The sequence below is a fragment of the Pholis gunnellus genome, assembly GCF_910591455.1.
Source record: "Pholis gunnellus genome assembly, chromosome: 11".
NCBI lineage: Eukaryota > Metazoa > Chordata > Actinopteri > Perciformes > Pholidae > Pholis > Pholis gunnellus.
In genome coordinates this window covers 19,771,268-19,788,525 of record NC_136538.1, presented here as the reverse complement: position 1 = coordinate 19,788,525, position 17,258 = coordinate 19,771,268, and the positions used below count along the sequence as shown (strand labels likewise).

Genomic DNA, 17,258 nt, shown 5'->3' with positions numbered 1-17,258 from the left:
GTTCACTGGCAAGATGGCCACGTCCAACCCACTGTGAGCTTCACAAGATTTCTTCAGAAACCTATGGCTGATGTCAGGGAGACTACATCCATATTCAACACAGTCTTTTGTTTGTGCTGTAAAGGTGACTGTTCATGACCAAAACTCACTTTAACAGCAGCCATTAACCGTTCCATTGCACTTCTCATTTTATGACTTTGACTGTAATGCTGTATTATTTGTTGTACTATGATAATGTAGTGAAAGTATTTACTACAGTGCATTCACTACCTTCACTTTTTTTAAACATTTTGTTATATTGCAGCCTTGCATGCTAAAATCATTTACATTTTTTTAAATTGTATATTTAAAAATAAAAAGCATTCTCTGGACCAGGTTTTTCATTAACAATATCTGTGTACTTTGCTCATTTCAGCTTTCCCTCAACTCTGACAGCTGAAAAACAGCCCCATAGCAGGATGCTGCAGCCACCACCACGCTGGGTTGGTAAAGACCATTTTCACAGCAGCTATAATGACACGAAACAGCAGGTAAACACAGGGTTCTGTTCCCTTTAATGTAGCAGAGCCTTTCCAGCGAGCCAACATAGCTGCACCGTGACTCTGTTTGCCCTGAAGGAATGGAACTTTAATTATTATCATTGGCAACACCTGTGATTAGCTGATATCATTTCAAAATGGCTGCTGGGAAAACGATCTCTCATGCAAGTGATGAGTGGTGTCTGGTTTCCTCCGGACATGACGGTTGGATGCTTTTTTGCAAAAGGCTTCAAAAGGCGTCTTCAAACTCTAGGAAGAGTCATTTTCCAAACTTCTACCATTTAAGAATTATGGAGGTCACTGTGCTCTCAGGAACTTCTAATGCAACAGACATTGTTTGTGTAGCCTTCCCCAGGGCTGTAACACAACAAAACCCCGTCTCTGAGCTCTGCAAGTAATAGCTTGCACCTAATAGCTTGGTTTCTGCTCTGAGTCAGTTGTGAGACCTTATATAGACAGGTGTGTGCCTTTCAAAATCATGTCCAATCAGTTGAATTTACAACAGGTGGACTCCAATCAAGGTGTAGAAATTGCAACCTGAGCTAAATTTCAAATGGAAAAGGGTCTGAATACTTGTGTCAATGTGATATTTCAGATTTTTTCTCTCGTTTAAAATAGAAAATGATTCTAATATCCTGTTTTTGCCGATGAGGGGAAATTAATTGAACAATAAAATGCAAAAACATGTGGATGCACTATGTATATAACCTATTCCAACTTAAGTCTGAACCATTACCATTCAACTGCCCAGTGACAAAGTGAGGACTGGTTGTTGTGCAGCTCCCATGTGAGAATGTGAGGATGTGCATGAATTCAAAGGGAGGTGTCCCTAACAAAAACAAACACAGTCCGCAAATCTTTTCGTAGAGAGTGATGACCCCTCGTCCACTTTTTACTGTACATACTTGTGGAAATGCTGCACTATATACAGACATTATATGAGACTTGGGCAACAGAGAAGCATAATGTACAGTATGGTCATTCACTAAGGAGAGAGAGGCATTACAAACTGCTGTGACTCGTGGTAAAACAGAACTAAATGTACACAACATTAAACAGATACTGATAAACCTGAAGGTTTATATTTGTTAAATAATAAAACAAAAAAACATAAGAAATACATGACCTTTCTCTACTTTTTACGTGCTTTCAAACATCTGACAAGTGAAAATAATTACATCTCAACAAATTCTTTGGATCAGTTTGAACTATTCTCAAACTGCCATCCCACTGTATAACCTGACACAGTTTGGTCCCATTTACAAACAACAGACCTGGGTCAGGTTAACATCTCTAAAAAAACAACTTTTCTGACGTCACATTATCTCGCTTGACCTAGAATGCGTTCTTTCCCATTTAAAGGCCAAAAAATGTGTCCTTTTAGTATTCAGCACAAGGATGCTGGAATTTTCTCCCAATCAGCTGCTCGTTTTTACAAAAAGTCCGGCGTGGTGCGAATGTGGTATGAGGTCCTTCTCGAACCCCCTCCTGCTGTTGCACTGAACTTAATATAAAGGATCCACTGTTGTATAAGGAGGGACCCACATGAGACTGATGTGAGCTGCTCGACAGTTGCTTGGTAACTTCTGGGTTCTTTTGTCAGTTAGTCGTTAGGACCTTAGACATCTTGCCATGGCAACCATACGTAGGACAGCGCTGAGTGTCTAAAACCAGCACTGCTCCGCTCCAGGAGCACGAAAGCCAAACAAGTTAAAGAAAGCTGCATTTGTGGCAGAGAGTCTCCATTTAATCGGATCTTCAATGCATTTTGTCAAGCACAAATTATCCAATAGAAGCAGATCCTCAGTGCTTTACTTAAAGATTCGATCAAAGTTTTTGATGACGTCCAATGCTGTGTAAGCCACTGAAGCTGTTTCACATTAAACTTGTTTAGGACCTTAATACCATGTTACAGTCCGCTTTCTCCTATCAGCTTATTTTTTAAATGCAATGTAAACGAGAAACGCACTGAAGACCAGAAATAGGTGCTTAACTGAAGTTGCTTTGCAGGACTGTGATTATAGTGTGCTGTAATAACCAGTAAGTACTTAGACACAAATACTGAAACATGTCAATACTCAAATAACCAGTCTGACTATTCACCTACAGTACATGCTAATAACAGAACAGGACACACAGAAGATGGCTTCTTTTTCCATCCTGCTTCATCCTCTGTACGATACTCAACATCTACCAGCTTCTGGCCGCAGGTTGCTGGTCATCTCTCAGCCTGATTGCAGCCACGAAACAACAGAACAACATAAGAGAAGCGAAACAAACGCAGAGTCTTCAATCAACAGTTCTGGTTCAACTGCATCATAATATTACAACATTTAAAACAAAATTAAAACATTTCTGCTGCAGCCTTTTGTTCAATTAAACAGGCAGCAATGTCAAAAAAAACAACAATAACAAAACTCCAAAAGACAATCTATACCTCATGAAAAACAATAGCATTCGTCTCCCAGCAAAGCTTTATATCCTGACAGTGTGCTGCAAACAAAGCTAAATGATATGAAACATATTTGCTATGCTTTCATATATTTGAAAAGTCACCAAAGCAGTGAAGTCACAATGAACACATCACAGAAAATATTAAAACCATACATCGCAAATCTTGAGTCACCTCCAAAATCATTTTCTTTACTCATTGCTGTGTCATAAAAATACTTCCTTCCCTTTTAATTCTTTACCTCACAATCATTGAATCCATGTCATTTGAGTATTTTTTTCATTTGAAATCTGATTTTCTGTTCAAATCAATTTAACCGTTTTATTGGAGATGTTCTCTCAGTTTACTCTGGACCATAAAATAGAGGCTCATTGAACAGAGTGTCACAAAAGTAAATGCCAATGGTGGGAGAATACCAAAACAAAAATTACCTGAGCAAATCAGCATCCTATTACAATTCAAGAGAAGTTTACTGTTTTGTTGACACAAGGTTTCTAGAGCATATGATTATGTTTTCAAATGTATGGTACCAGAAATATTTAAAAATGAATTCATCAAACTGTAACTTTGACTTGACCAGTTAGGTTTCTGGAAGGCTGACATGTTCTTTTAAATAACATTACTGACGTCTAAAAATCTAAAATATCATTGTCTTCAATCAGGGTTGTCTTAAATTAGAGCCAACACAGTCCATGTGCAAATAAAAGGATTTCTAGTGTTTCTCTGTAGCTGTTGCAGAGAGAAGTTCCCACCGATTCTGATGCAAATTAACAAAGCACACGTTAGCAAATTGATGAGTCCAACAAACTGACAATACAAACACTATTTCAGTCAATATTATTTTTAGACGCCAGAACTCATTTGTTGACAATCCAGTTTCCTCCAAAGTCTAATCCACAACCACATGATGTGTGTGTTATGGTAGTTGTGATAGATAGCTAACGTCGCTAATATCTACCTGTGTTTGTGTGTGTTTGTGTGTGTGTGTGTGTGTAGGTGTGTCTGTGTGTGTGTGTGTATGTGTGTGTGTGTACAGGCTGGTCACTCCAGGCCGAAGCCTTCAGCGTTGGAGATGGCGATGGTGAGTTTGTGCTTGAGCTCCTTCCTGGTTCGATAAGGAGGCAAACAGATCTGATTAAAACAGGTGTGAGAGATCGGCAACCTGCAGAGAGAAACACAGAGGGAGAGAGAAATGAGTTATTCAAATCATAACTTTGATGTATCTTGAAACCTCAAAGTTATTTTAACCACAAGTCAGTAATAAAAAAACGAAAGCCTGGTCAAAGTAAGACGTTTGTGATGGTTTAGGGCAGTGGTTCTCAACTGGTCTGGCTGCGGGACCCACCATCACCCCTTAATGACAAGCCGCGACCCAAATCGAGGACAATTTTCAACTTCTCAAATTGATTTAATGAAAAGATGGGGCAGTTTGAACCTGAGCTGAAAATGTCCTCTGCAGTCGTAGTGTAGGGAGCTCTCTTGTGCAGAGAAATTGTTCCTGTAAGTCCCCGTCCCACACATGTTTCACATAAATGAGTAAAACTGCTTTGTTTGTTTTGTCTGTAGATTCGTCCATTTGTAATGCAAAATCACCACTTGCCTAAATTCGAGCTGTGGTCTGTTGTTTGATGTCATCCGACATGTTTTCAATTCGTCAACTTATAGTGTCATTTGACAGAGGTATAGTTTTCAGTTTATCCTCTGCTGATATTAGCATTACAAGGCATTAACGCCAAATACTGTTAAGAAGTGTGAATAACTCCGCATAAAAAATCACCTTCAAAATAAAAGCACAGGATTTAATTAAATTTTTTCAGGCAATGGTCTGAAGCGACCCACTGAAAACGAGTCCGCGACCCCCACCAGTTGAGAATCACTGGTTTAGGGACTAGGGAATGCATTATGTAAACATGTGTGTTTGTGTGTGTGTGTGTGGGGGGGCGTAAAACAATTACGATGGGGCCGCTCGCCCCTTCGCTGACCCAGATTCAGGGTCTTTGCTGTTAAAGTTCAACGTGGGTTTTAGCTCCTGCAGTTTGTGATAGCAATCAGTTCAGTATAATCCACAGAGAAGAGAGAGAACAGTTGACATGTCAAAACCTATCTGCAGATATCTGTGAGGCAACACAGGCAACTCACAGATATCTGCAGATATCACACAGCAGTTTGATTTCAGATAGTAAAATCAAAGGGAGGAGACAGAAAGTTATTTGAGTCCTGGAAGGCTTGTGATGACTTTTTGTCACATTCCGTTGTCCAAATGTTGTGTTTATGATATTAACAGTTATGTGTAAAGGCCTTTAACACACAGGGGGCGTAACAAATACAAAAACCTCAAATACTAGCCTGTAAATATTTCACATAAAAACTATTCATACTGGAAGCGATGCAAATTTGCGAAAATCACAATACCCTTTTTCAATAAAAGCTTTAAATAGATTAATGCAGGCAGAGAACAAACTACCGGGTTCCTATTAACCCAGAGCAGCGTCTGGCAGTCTGAGGTTTGTTGTTGTATAGCCTAAGCAAATATAAGCTATTTAATTGAGTTTTCTTTTATCAAAATGCTTCGAGGAACGCAGTGTATAGGTCTAGGGCTTTTATTGTGAAAGGTAAGAACAGAGGGGGTGGATCTGGACTGCGCTGCCTCTGTCAAGGTTTAAAGGAGTAATAAAGTTGGTCATCTTGTGACGGACTACCGAGCCTCTGTGCTGTGGTACACTATAGTGTATGTGCTGAATATGTCCTTTCCACACAACGTGATTGGTTGATGCCTTTATTGGCAGTGTGAAAGCTCGGAAAAATAGCCCTCGCTAAGGGAAAAAATGACTGATTTTTAACCGCGTAATATTCATGTTCTGTGTGAAAGTATTTATGACAAAAACAGTTGTGTTCAGTGTATAAGACAGTAAGAGATACATTTCCAGTATCTTTCAGGGCCACTGTGTCAACAGATTATTTGAATGTACATTCAAAGTCGTCAGTGACAAAACTGAGTTGTGGTCTAAACTTCTGGAGCCATACCAGTCCGTTGGAACGTCGATCTTGGAGATTTTGAAGTTTAGGTCGGCCATTCCTCCGACGGGAACGCGGTCACTTCCTGTGGCGAAGTGGAGGAGCTTCTTCTGTAGCTCCAGAGGGAAGGCCAACACCACATCCCAGAAACACCTGGTGCAACACAAAACATGTGCATTGCATTAGCTGATAGGAGGCCTCAGTGTGACGTGGGTGAGAGCTGCAGGCACATGGCCTTTTGACCTCCAGTGTGACCTGGAGCTGGAGTTTCTCATTTCCAAACAAATGTGCTTTCTGTAAACAGTAAAATGGAAGATTGTACTGTGAACAAGGAAAACCTTTCCACAACCACGATGTTTACATGCAAATAGTTAAAAAGATTATAGGATGAGAAACAAACAGGCGACAGGTAGACAAACACACACACACACACACACAGTATTGAAGTTGTGTAACAAGCCTGCAGCTGCTTGTTGTCAACTTTCAGCACCGTGCTGATTAACATTATCCGAGGCTGACAAGTGTTGGCTCGTCTTCCTCACATACTGCATGAAACAAAAGCACATCTCTATGTGTGTGCGTGTGTTTGTAATAAAGAGAGCGAGAGAGAGAGCTATTTCCTGCTACAAAATGAATGCCTTGCATGCAAACATTTGCAGCTTAGACCAAAGGCTAAACATTAGTCAATCATCACTGAACTTTCACTTGAGTAGAAAAATCAAAGGGGCCACAATCATTTTTTGTTTTGTAGTTGTGTGTATTGGAGTCTATTGAAAGGAAGTGTGAGGTGGTTTGACTCACTGTACGAGCAGTGAGCTGGCTGCCGTCAGTAAATAGGAAGTACAGGCCTCTTACCGTACGGTGGTCTCGGTCTTGCTGTAGCCTTCATACTGAGCGGCTTTCTGCAGAGCGCTCATGTCGAGCTCTGGACTCCCGCACACCAACATCTCCACCTCCTCCGGCCGCAACAACTGCAAGAACAAGAGACAAATAATAAATACACCCTACTGACAGAATGTGTGTGAATACAGATTGGGTTTACAATTCAACTTAGACCACACTTTTTTAGATTGAGATTTTCAAAATGTACAACAACAGCAAACATCCCACAAGCCTTTTCACATGTCATTAAAGAAAATAAAGTAAACTACTGCAATAACAAATATTGTGCCTAGCCGCGACGCCGAATAGGGCCAGGTGCGTAAAGTGGAGGGGCCCTTTCCCAACATCCTAACCCCTAATTCCTGCACCCTTGCTGGGACCACACACATCTTCAAACGTGTGTTCGTAAGTGTTGTCATTATCTCATGTAAGAATAATAACGTAAAATGACACAACAGAAACATGTACGGAAAATAACATTACATAAAACTACTTAAAGTTCCATACAAAGACAATGCAACATAAAATAAGTGCATGTGTCATAGTGTAGTATGAAGCAGGCTGGAGCCAAGCGGAAGCATGTTATGAAATCAGCTGGACGGACGCAACATCAGACTATATAGAGCAGAATTTCCTCTGAAACACGACCGCAGTCTAAAGCAACAATCGATCGGTGTAAGAAAATATCATGCAAGAGCGACACAACCAGTAAATCAGCAGAAGCAACAGGAAGTTCTGCTCATCAGAGCAGCTGATAACAGAAAATATGTCAAATAGTCATCTTCATGGGGGTTTTCAGGAGTGACATTTGTTTTTGATTTACAACCATAAAGAAGTGAAAATGCATTATAGATTTTGTTAACCGCACAATTTACAACCTAATGTCTAACTTGGTGGGGACATCTACACACAGGAGGAATCAGCTCAGTATAAATTGGAAAGGTTTTTAAAAGCATATAACACATGTAAAATACACTGATGGTAATATAGTGCTAGATTTAGTGGTACATATAGTATATTCACAAGTTCAGTAGTTGCTCTGACAGAACTGAGAGATGAAATATCTGAGACCAGCTGCACCTTTCACCATTTTAACATTTAAAATACCAACACATCTTGGTACAAAGATGGTTCATTTAACATTGGAAAACTTTGTATCTTCTGGAAGTTCAAACTCATAGTGAAGGACATGAGCTGGACCTGAGACCACCTTCAGGGCCCGTATAGTCTCTCACCCATGAGGCATTCTTTTGTGGAAAAACCAGAAGACACGCACCTAACACCCAGTATGAGCTTGGTGTTGCTGCCTGACCAAGATCATTAGATCTGACAGCCAAAAAATCCACAGCTGTGTGTCAACCACACAGCCTAAAATTAACAACCGCACCTACATCAAACCACACCCACAAATAAACGACAGGCATGCCTCATCGTATCCTGTCCGACAGTGTGGACGTGACTGAATGATCGAATGCAAACTGAAGAGACATCCAGACACAAACAAAATGTAAGCCAAAGAGCAGAGGTGTGCACACACACACGCACACACAAACATTAATTATGTCATGCATATATAAATAGGTAGCTACTTAAAGTTAAGAGTGATGTGTGTATATTTACATTTATTTATTTTGAGCTTCAATGTCTTCAAATTAAACTGCAAACAGGACTTAGGAAAGTTGTTTTTCCAAACGTTGTGGGGAAGAGAAGGCAGGTCAAAGCAGGTTAGTTATTATCTGCACAGCTGAGAGAGAGACTTGTCCTCTCTGTTTTAGTCAGCAGTTCAGATCAGGCTGTCCCTTCTCTGACCCAGATTCAGGCTCTCAGCTAATAGACTGCCGTCAAACTGCTAATTTTTCCGTCTTATCTTCAGTCTGACTTTATTTCACTGTGTTCCCTCTGCTGCCGAGCAGATCAGAGGTGTGACTCCCAACAGAAACCTGTTAAAATCAACGTGCACACAGTCGTGCATAGATCACCGCCAACTTGACTGTTCGACCTTCAACTATAAACTATGTGGGCCAGGACCCAAAAGATGTCTCTGGTCTTTTTTTAGCAGTCTTTGTTGTGTTAAAGTCAATTTCACCACGACTACCAATAATACTAATCTATATTAATTCACATTTAACTTGCATATAAATAATGTAGGTATTCTTTAAAGATACTACTAACAAGTAAAATAAAAAGCAAATTTATAAAAACAAAGGAAGCAATAAATAATAAATGAATATATACATCGTAATAGTGTTAACAATAAGGCCACTCACACACTCACTAACTAACAAACCAACTACACAACCACGCTGCAACAACGATGCTCTGCAACAAAATCCACACAGCACACAACATTTTACTTTATACATATTTATAAATAATTGTTTTGCAATTTTAATAATGAGTCTTGCTGGACATAGTAAGCTCTTGAGATACATGTTAGTGACAATTGTAAGTGACAAATATATATATAATAAATATATATATATATATACCTGTTGAGACTTTCAGGGTCCTAGGACCTCCTGAGACTCTCTGTATTTAACACACTGATTGCAATGAATCTTATTTATAGTCTTTAAAGAGATTATAGATCCCAAAAAAAGACCAAAAAACAAACAGAAACAAGCCAAGTCACATGAAAACTCGATGTGAGCAAGGAATGGCAGAATGTGACATTATATATACGGACAGGATGCATGTTGTGGATTTTTATACTGTTTACATTTGAGTCCCTCTGGGATCTGTGACCCTCATCGGGGCCCCCAGAGTTCAGTAGACAACAACATGAGCAGCTTTTTATCAGGGAGAGATAACTTTTAACGACAAATTGAGTTTACTGCCTGAGCTCCATTTTTGGGCAAATGTTTTTGTCCACGATGGAGGAGATGAAGGAAAATGTATGCAAAAGTTAAAATTCACAAATGTGTGAGCTGTAACTTCCAACGAAAACAAAACTGTCTCAATAAATGACAATTCTCACTGTTGCTACACAGGAACAGATATGTGTCATTACCGGCATGGTCCAAATGTTCCAGGAAATTTATATTCAGTTTATTTTGTCTAAACCAGACTGATGAAATCCACTGAATTCATTCAGCAGATGTATTTCAGTTCAGTACAAAGAGAGAGTTAGTTTATTTCAATATCTCCTGTTTCTAGAAAAGATGCAATGACGTACAGTATGTTCATATTGATAAAACAATCAGACCTACAGATTAATATACCACATGTTTTATATTTATGACTGATGCAACATCACTGTTTTAGAGGGTTGGTACAGTCGGACACACTATACATTATGTGAGGGAGTAAAGGAGTGAATATCAAATCCTCTTCAGTCGGTGACCATCACTTAAACTCAAACGATACTAGATTTCTGAGGCCAATACCGGTCATTCAGAATCAATAATGCATTTAAGATGCATTGAGCGTGACAGTTTACAGTTGGAAAATACACTTTCTGTTTTGACTCAAAAAAATACCTTGCAGCTTGGTGTCACGCATAACCAATTTATTGTTTCTAAGTATATAAACATCTACTGATAACTCTGTCATAACCAACAATACGGCAGTGATATTGGCCATGAGGATCTGTTTCGTGTCATTTGTTTTGGAGTTGAACCATCAAACTCTTCCAACACAGGCGGTTCCCGTCTCATGCTGCTCTCTCCAAGGATATGGAAAGCCAGTTTTGCCATGACTTGTTACCTGTGTTGTTTGTGATGCTGCCCCGAAGAGAGCTTACTGCTACTGTACATGGATGCCATTGCATTTTCATATTGAATGTCAGGCAATGTCAACAAGTGCATGCCACTGACATACACTGACGAGCATATTTCGGCTGCAATGAGACACTGGAGGGACTGACGAAAGGAAAGTTTGCGTGTGATATTTATTCAACAAACAAGTAAGTCTCTACTGTGTCATTAACCTTCAGCAAGCACACACACACACACACACACACACACACACACTGTGAACTCACCATGAGCGCATCAGAGGCACACACACTGTGGAAGCCGTGGTAGAAGGCAGCAAACTGTTTATAGATGGATTTATTTAGCAGGAAGTCGATGTAGAGCTGGACATACTCTGTGGAGTCAGAACGAACACAGTGATTTTCAATATTCCATTACAAACTTTTACACTTTCACCCTCCAGTCATGGCCCTTCGGTTTAACACACAGAGGGACATTGGGCACAGAGCTGGACCTGGAAAATGAGGTTTAATGAGAGAAAATAAAGTTGAGGTTCTCAGCTCGACTCAGTCCTCTTAAAAATAACAAAGAAGCTTTTGAGCTGAGGTAGGTTTCTGCGTTCTGTGAAGTCAAACAGCACATGAGGAGGTTTAAAACAGTTGCTGTAGATTACACTGTACTGGACACACTGTACAGACAAAGTGGCATCAAGAAGACAGTGGCTGGCTGCCACTGTCCTGAACAAGTGGGGGAATCATTTCCAATGGGGATGAAGCTTTTCAAAATCATATTTTCTGGCCTCTCACTTTTGTAGTTTCAGGGTGATTTTCCACAGAAGAGTACTTCATGGGTGAGAGACCACTGTATTACAGTTTAATAGACAGGCTATGAAGATAGTCTCAGGACCGTCATTTGTATTGAGATGTGTTGATATTTTAAACTTGAAGAAAAAAAAAAGGTGCAGCTGGTCTCAGATTTAAGCAATTACCATGTTTGTCAGTAGAATGTTGTGTCTGTTTGGACCATCTGCTCTTTATTGCATTGTGGAGCCGGTGATCTGTGTGCCAATGAGCAAAAAACACGCTCATTGCTGAGAATTTCAGTGACGACTCACCCTTCCTGTTCTGCTTGGTGACGGGGATTTTGTCTCCTCCAGCCTTCAGGTTGTGTGATTTAACCACGCCCATTTCCTCCTGGAAGACCTGCAAAACACACACAAAAGGTATGTCACAAAGGAGATTAGGAACTTGATCGAAGACTTTCATCATTTTATTGATATAACAATGGCAAATAGCTGCATTTATATTGCGCTTTTGTCCAATGTGATGTAATATATATTTGCCTTAATACACGTGAGCAATATGGAGTTCTGATCCAGAAATGACAAGAGAGGATGAAGCTAACTACAACCAAACACTGACATACTAAAATGTTAAAAATAACTTTAATGAACTGAAACCATACTGTGAAAGGGTTAAAGTCGTAAATTGAAAACACAGACAACTCCCAGACCGGATACATCTGGTAGCTACCTGTCAATCACAAGGTAGCCACGCCCCAAAGCATACCCTGCTTTATAATCTATCTTACTCTAAATGGGATCATAATTTACTAAATCAACATCATGCTGTATTGAAGATTAGCGATTGAGACCTTAAACTCGTGTTTACAATGTTTACTGAGGTAGTAAATCAAGTGCAAAGTAAGGTCATTTTCTCATAGACTTCCATACAATCAGACTTCTTTTTACAGCCAGAGGAGTCGGCCCCCTGCTGGCCATTAGAGAGAATGGAAGTTTAAGGAACTAAGGCACTTCAGTTTTTCAGAGCCGGAGGTTGATGCCTGGTTTTTGCAGAATTATTAATGTAGGATTAAACAAACAAGTTATGATGTGTTTGAGCATTAAATGGGCTATTTAAAACTGATTGTAGGTTTCTATCTATCATTTTTTCATCTTGATTTCACGTCTGTCCGTCCAGCGAGAGGGATCTCTCCACTGTTGCTCTTACTGAGGTTTCTCATTTTTTCTCCATGTTATAGGTTTAACAGCGAGGATCTATGGGCAGACTTTTCTGTGTACTGTACGGATTGTAAAGCCCCTTGAAGAAAATGTGTGACATTGGGCTATACAAATATAACTTGCATATAACTTGATTTCCACAAATGTGTGTCAATGTGCTATATACAGTAAATAAAGTCTGGGTTAAGGGTTATAATTAGGTTAAGGTGAGCAGCTAAAGGGAATACATTGTCTAAGTGAGGGCTCTTGCAAGTACAGCAGTACAAACTAATATGTGTGCAAAAAATAGAGGGGTGTGTATATATATATATAGTAAAAGAGACACACATTGATGAACAAACATACAAAAACCGTAAGGAGACAGTGAGTGAGAGAAATGACAGAGTGATCCAATTTACTGCAGGTCGGTGGGTTTATCTGTTCCACAGTGGCATGACTGTGACTAGCATATAGCTCACAGTCAGCTCACACGGTGGGTAAACATAACACCTCCATTCAAGCTTTAACATAATGTTTCTTCTCATATATGTTCCAGCTTCATGTACGTATAACCCCGGCTGCACCATAAAGTGTTCCATTATATCTGGTTGCTACGCTCCGAGGCAGAGAGCAGCCTGGTCGGACAAGCCTGCGTCATTAAAACATGCTGATGTCATGTAATGTAAAACCTGGTATGAGGAACTTTTAAAAGGTCCAGTGTGTAGGATTTAGCAGTGAGGTTGCAACCAATTGAGGTTGCAACCAACTGAAACTTCTCTTGTGGGCCAAGCATGTCGTAGAACTACGGAGGCGTACGCAATGACACGAATGTCCCGATCTAGAGCCAGCGTTCGGTTTGTCCGTTCTGGGCTACTGTAGAAACATGGCGGCGGTGCAGCATGTCGGACTCCGTGAAGAGGAGCCGCGCCCTATGTCTATAGAAACAGCTCTTTCTAAGCTCACAAAAACACAATGACTCTTATTTTCAGGTGACAATAGAACGCACAGATAATCATTGTGTATTTAGTTTCAAGCGGTTAAAGTGAGCAGTTGGTCAGCATTCCTGTACTGGTCTGTAGCTGATAATCAGTACACATATCTAACCAGGAAGTTGAACATGTTTGGGGCACTTTTTGCAGTCAATTGAGTCTGCAGCGCTTGTTTACATTAAGATTTGAGTTTGAGGTTGAGTTTAGGTGAAAGAGTAAAGATGGTTTGTACAGATGTAACTCATTTTATCGTCATAATCATAATCCGAAGGTCTTCATTTATTATCGTTCAATAAAAACCTAAACAATGCTATGTTTCCATTTTGGCTCGCAGCAAACAGTGCAAACAACAGCATCAGCGGTGACAGCGCTGACAGTGTTCACGTGAGAGGGAATCGGAGAGTGGGCGCTACACTTCCACAAAGATGGCATTGCTCGGGACGGTGAACGCTCGGGTACGTTCACATGCACTAACATGCACTAAAAGGCACGCACCCCCAGCCAGGCTATTACAGAAAAGAAAGGAGATGCTTGGATTACAATACACACAGAGTGAGAGTGACTACTTTCTCTGCTGAGGTAGACATTTCTCCACCATATCTGTACATGGACAATAGTTGTTTGCTGCTATAATAATGCTCGGAATATCGTTTAGAGATCCTAAAAGTACAAATTTTGATGCCTCGCCCGAATCCTGGTCAATTTATCCTATCCATTTTTTTGTAAGAATAAGTATAATATTTGCAGGTCGTGCTTACCGAAAACCTACATTTTTATGATGAACTAAATCTGCTGAATGATGTAAGTGAGACTGATCCAGATTACCTTCTGGTCTAGAATTAACTTTATTAATATCACGCAGTAGTGACAGCAGTCACAGCAGTCTGTCAGCACCGTCAGACGTGCCGAGACACTGTAATTGTGACATCTGTGGTGTGTGTGTGCGACCTGACTTTTAGATATACTTTAGATATGACTTGAAGATATACTCCGACTTTTCTCACATCAGTAACAACAGTGGTTATAAAACAAAACAAAAAAACTGGCAAATTAGAAATGATTAGTGAAACAGTTTATCGAGCATACTGGTGATGCGAAACTGAAACCTTGATGAGGTGAAAACAAAGATTAAGATTATTTCATTTCTTCTTGGTTTCCCTCATATAAGTGACATTTTGTGACCATTTTTATGCTTTTATGCATTAAAATCAAGTAAAATTACATGGGACAGACAAACTCTTTCTTTTGCTATTGCCAAATTCAAATGGCCCGTTCACCATGAACCTCCTACCCAAGCTTTAAATGTATCTTGATACCTGGAACATGAGGTAGAAGTCCTCCTCTACATTTCCCTCGTAGCTCAGCAGCTCTCCCAAACCATGAGCCAGCTCCTACAAAGGAAAAAAAACAGTTCAGGATCAGGAAAAATCTCTTGGAACAACATGAAAAAGTGATGGGATTAACAGGTTAGCAGAGGTTAACACCTAAGCACATGAGAATAAGTGTCAGCTCTCAGACATCCAAGAGCACCTCATGTTTTCAGTGTATAGACTTTGTCTCTTTACAAGAGACGTATCTAATGAGGAAAACAGCTTTCAGACCAATGAAGAGATGGAAAGATTTTGGTTTTGATCAAGCTTCTCAAAATCCACTTCATGTTAGGTATGAAACAGCTTTTCAAACACATGCTCTTCTGACAGAACACCAGACTAAGAACAAGCTGTCTGAAATGCTCATTGGCTGAGGTCTGGGCTCATATGTAACACATAATTCTGTCACTATTTCAGTTAGTGAATATCAGGACACACTTAAGCAAGGAAGCCAAGCTCCACTTGGTTGTACAGAATGATGTAAGGTATCTAATGAATACTGTTCTAGTACTATGCTTGTCTTGGGTCACGCTGACCCCCAACTGCAGGCCTCATGTTTCATATCCTGTGTGTGTGTGTGTGTGTGTGTGTGTACGTGTGTACGCGTGTGTGTGTGTATGGCGTTGTCGACCTTCACAGTGGGAGAGGTTTTGGATGTGAAACAGCTTGAGGATCGAGTAACTTTGAGCGAGTGTCAAAACAAAGTTTAGGATCTCTCCCTTGCTGTCGCATAATACAGGAGAAGTGTTCCATCTGTCACACAGTGAGCCTCTGTTACAAAGTGAGGACAAAAAGTAAAAGAAAGCTATTTTCACTAAATTGCAGACTAGAGCTGTCGGAGCCTCACGCAAACGCACCTGAGTCTTTGTTAGCAAGTGCATAAAGAGCATGGTTTTCAGAAAATACTCAAATTGTTACATATTGCAGCATCAAAACAAGTTTTTGTTCGGCAAAAGGTTTTCTTCAAACTACATATCCGCCAACTGTCTTTAATTAAACTTGGCTTGCCTTTATGTGGATATGTTCTTTGCATCTCTCGAGAAGCATTCAACTGATCGACTTCACACAGGTATCGTGACCTAAGGACACTCAGCATCCATTGTGCTACAATTTGACCAGATGGTGGCGCTGTAACAATTAACTTTACTTTTCGGCCTCCAACTTTTGAACAGCAAGTCTCCCAGGTGAATAAAAACGCAAAGCACTCTGCCTGTGTCTGTACATGATGTGAGTACAGTGCGTACTGCTGGGATGTATACATTGGCAGACATGAGTGGGATTGAAAATGTATGCGGAGAGAGGAACAGAGCGAAGTGAGCTGTCGTGGTTGAATACGCTTCACAGCTGGAAACACTCAACAATTCAAACTAAACTTCCGAACTCTTTGTTACATCTATATATTGTTAAATGTGAACTTTACTGAAACAAATACTCTGTGGAGGGAAAAAAAACTATAGGGTGTTTAACTCAATATTTGGAGCTAATTCACCCACAGAGAACACCGTGAAATAATAAAAATAAAAAAGAAATAAAATATGAGATTGCATAGCTGAAGGTAAGCACTCTAATTAGAGACAAATTAATAATCTCATATAACTCTGAAAAAAATCGAAATTGAAAAAGTACTGTCAAGGTTGATTCAAAGTTAATAAAACTGAATATACTATGTGGTGGGAGACTTGACTTCATCCTGACAGCAACATGTGAAGTGAAATTTAGACTTTGTAAAGACCATCATTAAGGGTTTAGCTGAGGTGAGAGTGAACACAGAGGGATGAAAAGTTGAACTATGGCTCCCTCTAGTGACCGCACAGAGAACCGCAAGAAGTAGATCATAAAACAATTAGCAGGTAAAGTTTTGGGGTTTTTACTGCCCAAATAAAATATGCATCAACAAGCAAACAAACAAATAGAGCACCGATGCTGATTCATAGCAAATGTACCCTCCAATTAAACCTTAGTCTTACATTTCAGGTCATATCTCATCACACTTTCAAAACACATCTTTGAACGCTGTCATGTCAACCTGAGACACATACCGGCATGATCTGCTGCAGGTCATCCAGGGTGGTATTTGCCATGCCGACAAGGGCATTCTGGTCACACGGAACGGTGGGTGGAGTGAGGAGCTTCCTGTCAGGGGACACGTAAAGATTTCTACAACAGCTATATCTTTACTATTATTGAACATTTTGATTTTTCTATATTTGCTCTTGCTTTTATTTTTTCTTGCCATGTTGATTGTTATGCAAAGCAAATTCCTTATATGTGAACCTGATTCTAATAACACTGCGACTGTACAGAGGCCTGAACAGAA

The 17,258-nt window shown here is 40.0% G+C and overlaps 1 protein-coding gene across 1 annotated transcript in view; it reads right to left on the bottom strand.

Moving 5' to 3' along the window:
* Positions 1-1,395: 1,395 nt before the first annotated feature.
* hectd2 (HECT domain containing 2) overlaps positions 1,396-17,258 on the bottom strand; it is a 40,439-nt gene continuing 24,576 nt past the window's right edge. The window contains exons 16-22 of the mRNA XM_079168569.1: positions 16,981-17,074; positions 14,888-14,962; positions 11,698-11,785; positions 10,871-10,977; positions 6,862-6,977; positions 6,016-6,159; positions 1,396-4,153 (exon numbers count right to left, since the gene is read on the bottom strand). Coding sequence (XP_079024695.1) covers positions 4,033-4,153; positions 6,016-6,159; positions 6,862-6,977; positions 10,871-10,977; positions 11,698-11,785; positions 14,888-14,962; positions 16,981-17,074 — 745 coding nt within the window. The 3' untranslated portion in view covers positions 1,396-4,032. The remainder of the gene's footprint in view (positions 4,154-6,015; positions 6,160-6,861; positions 6,978-10,870; positions 10,978-11,697; positions 11,786-14,887; positions 14,963-16,980; positions 17,075-17,258) is intronic.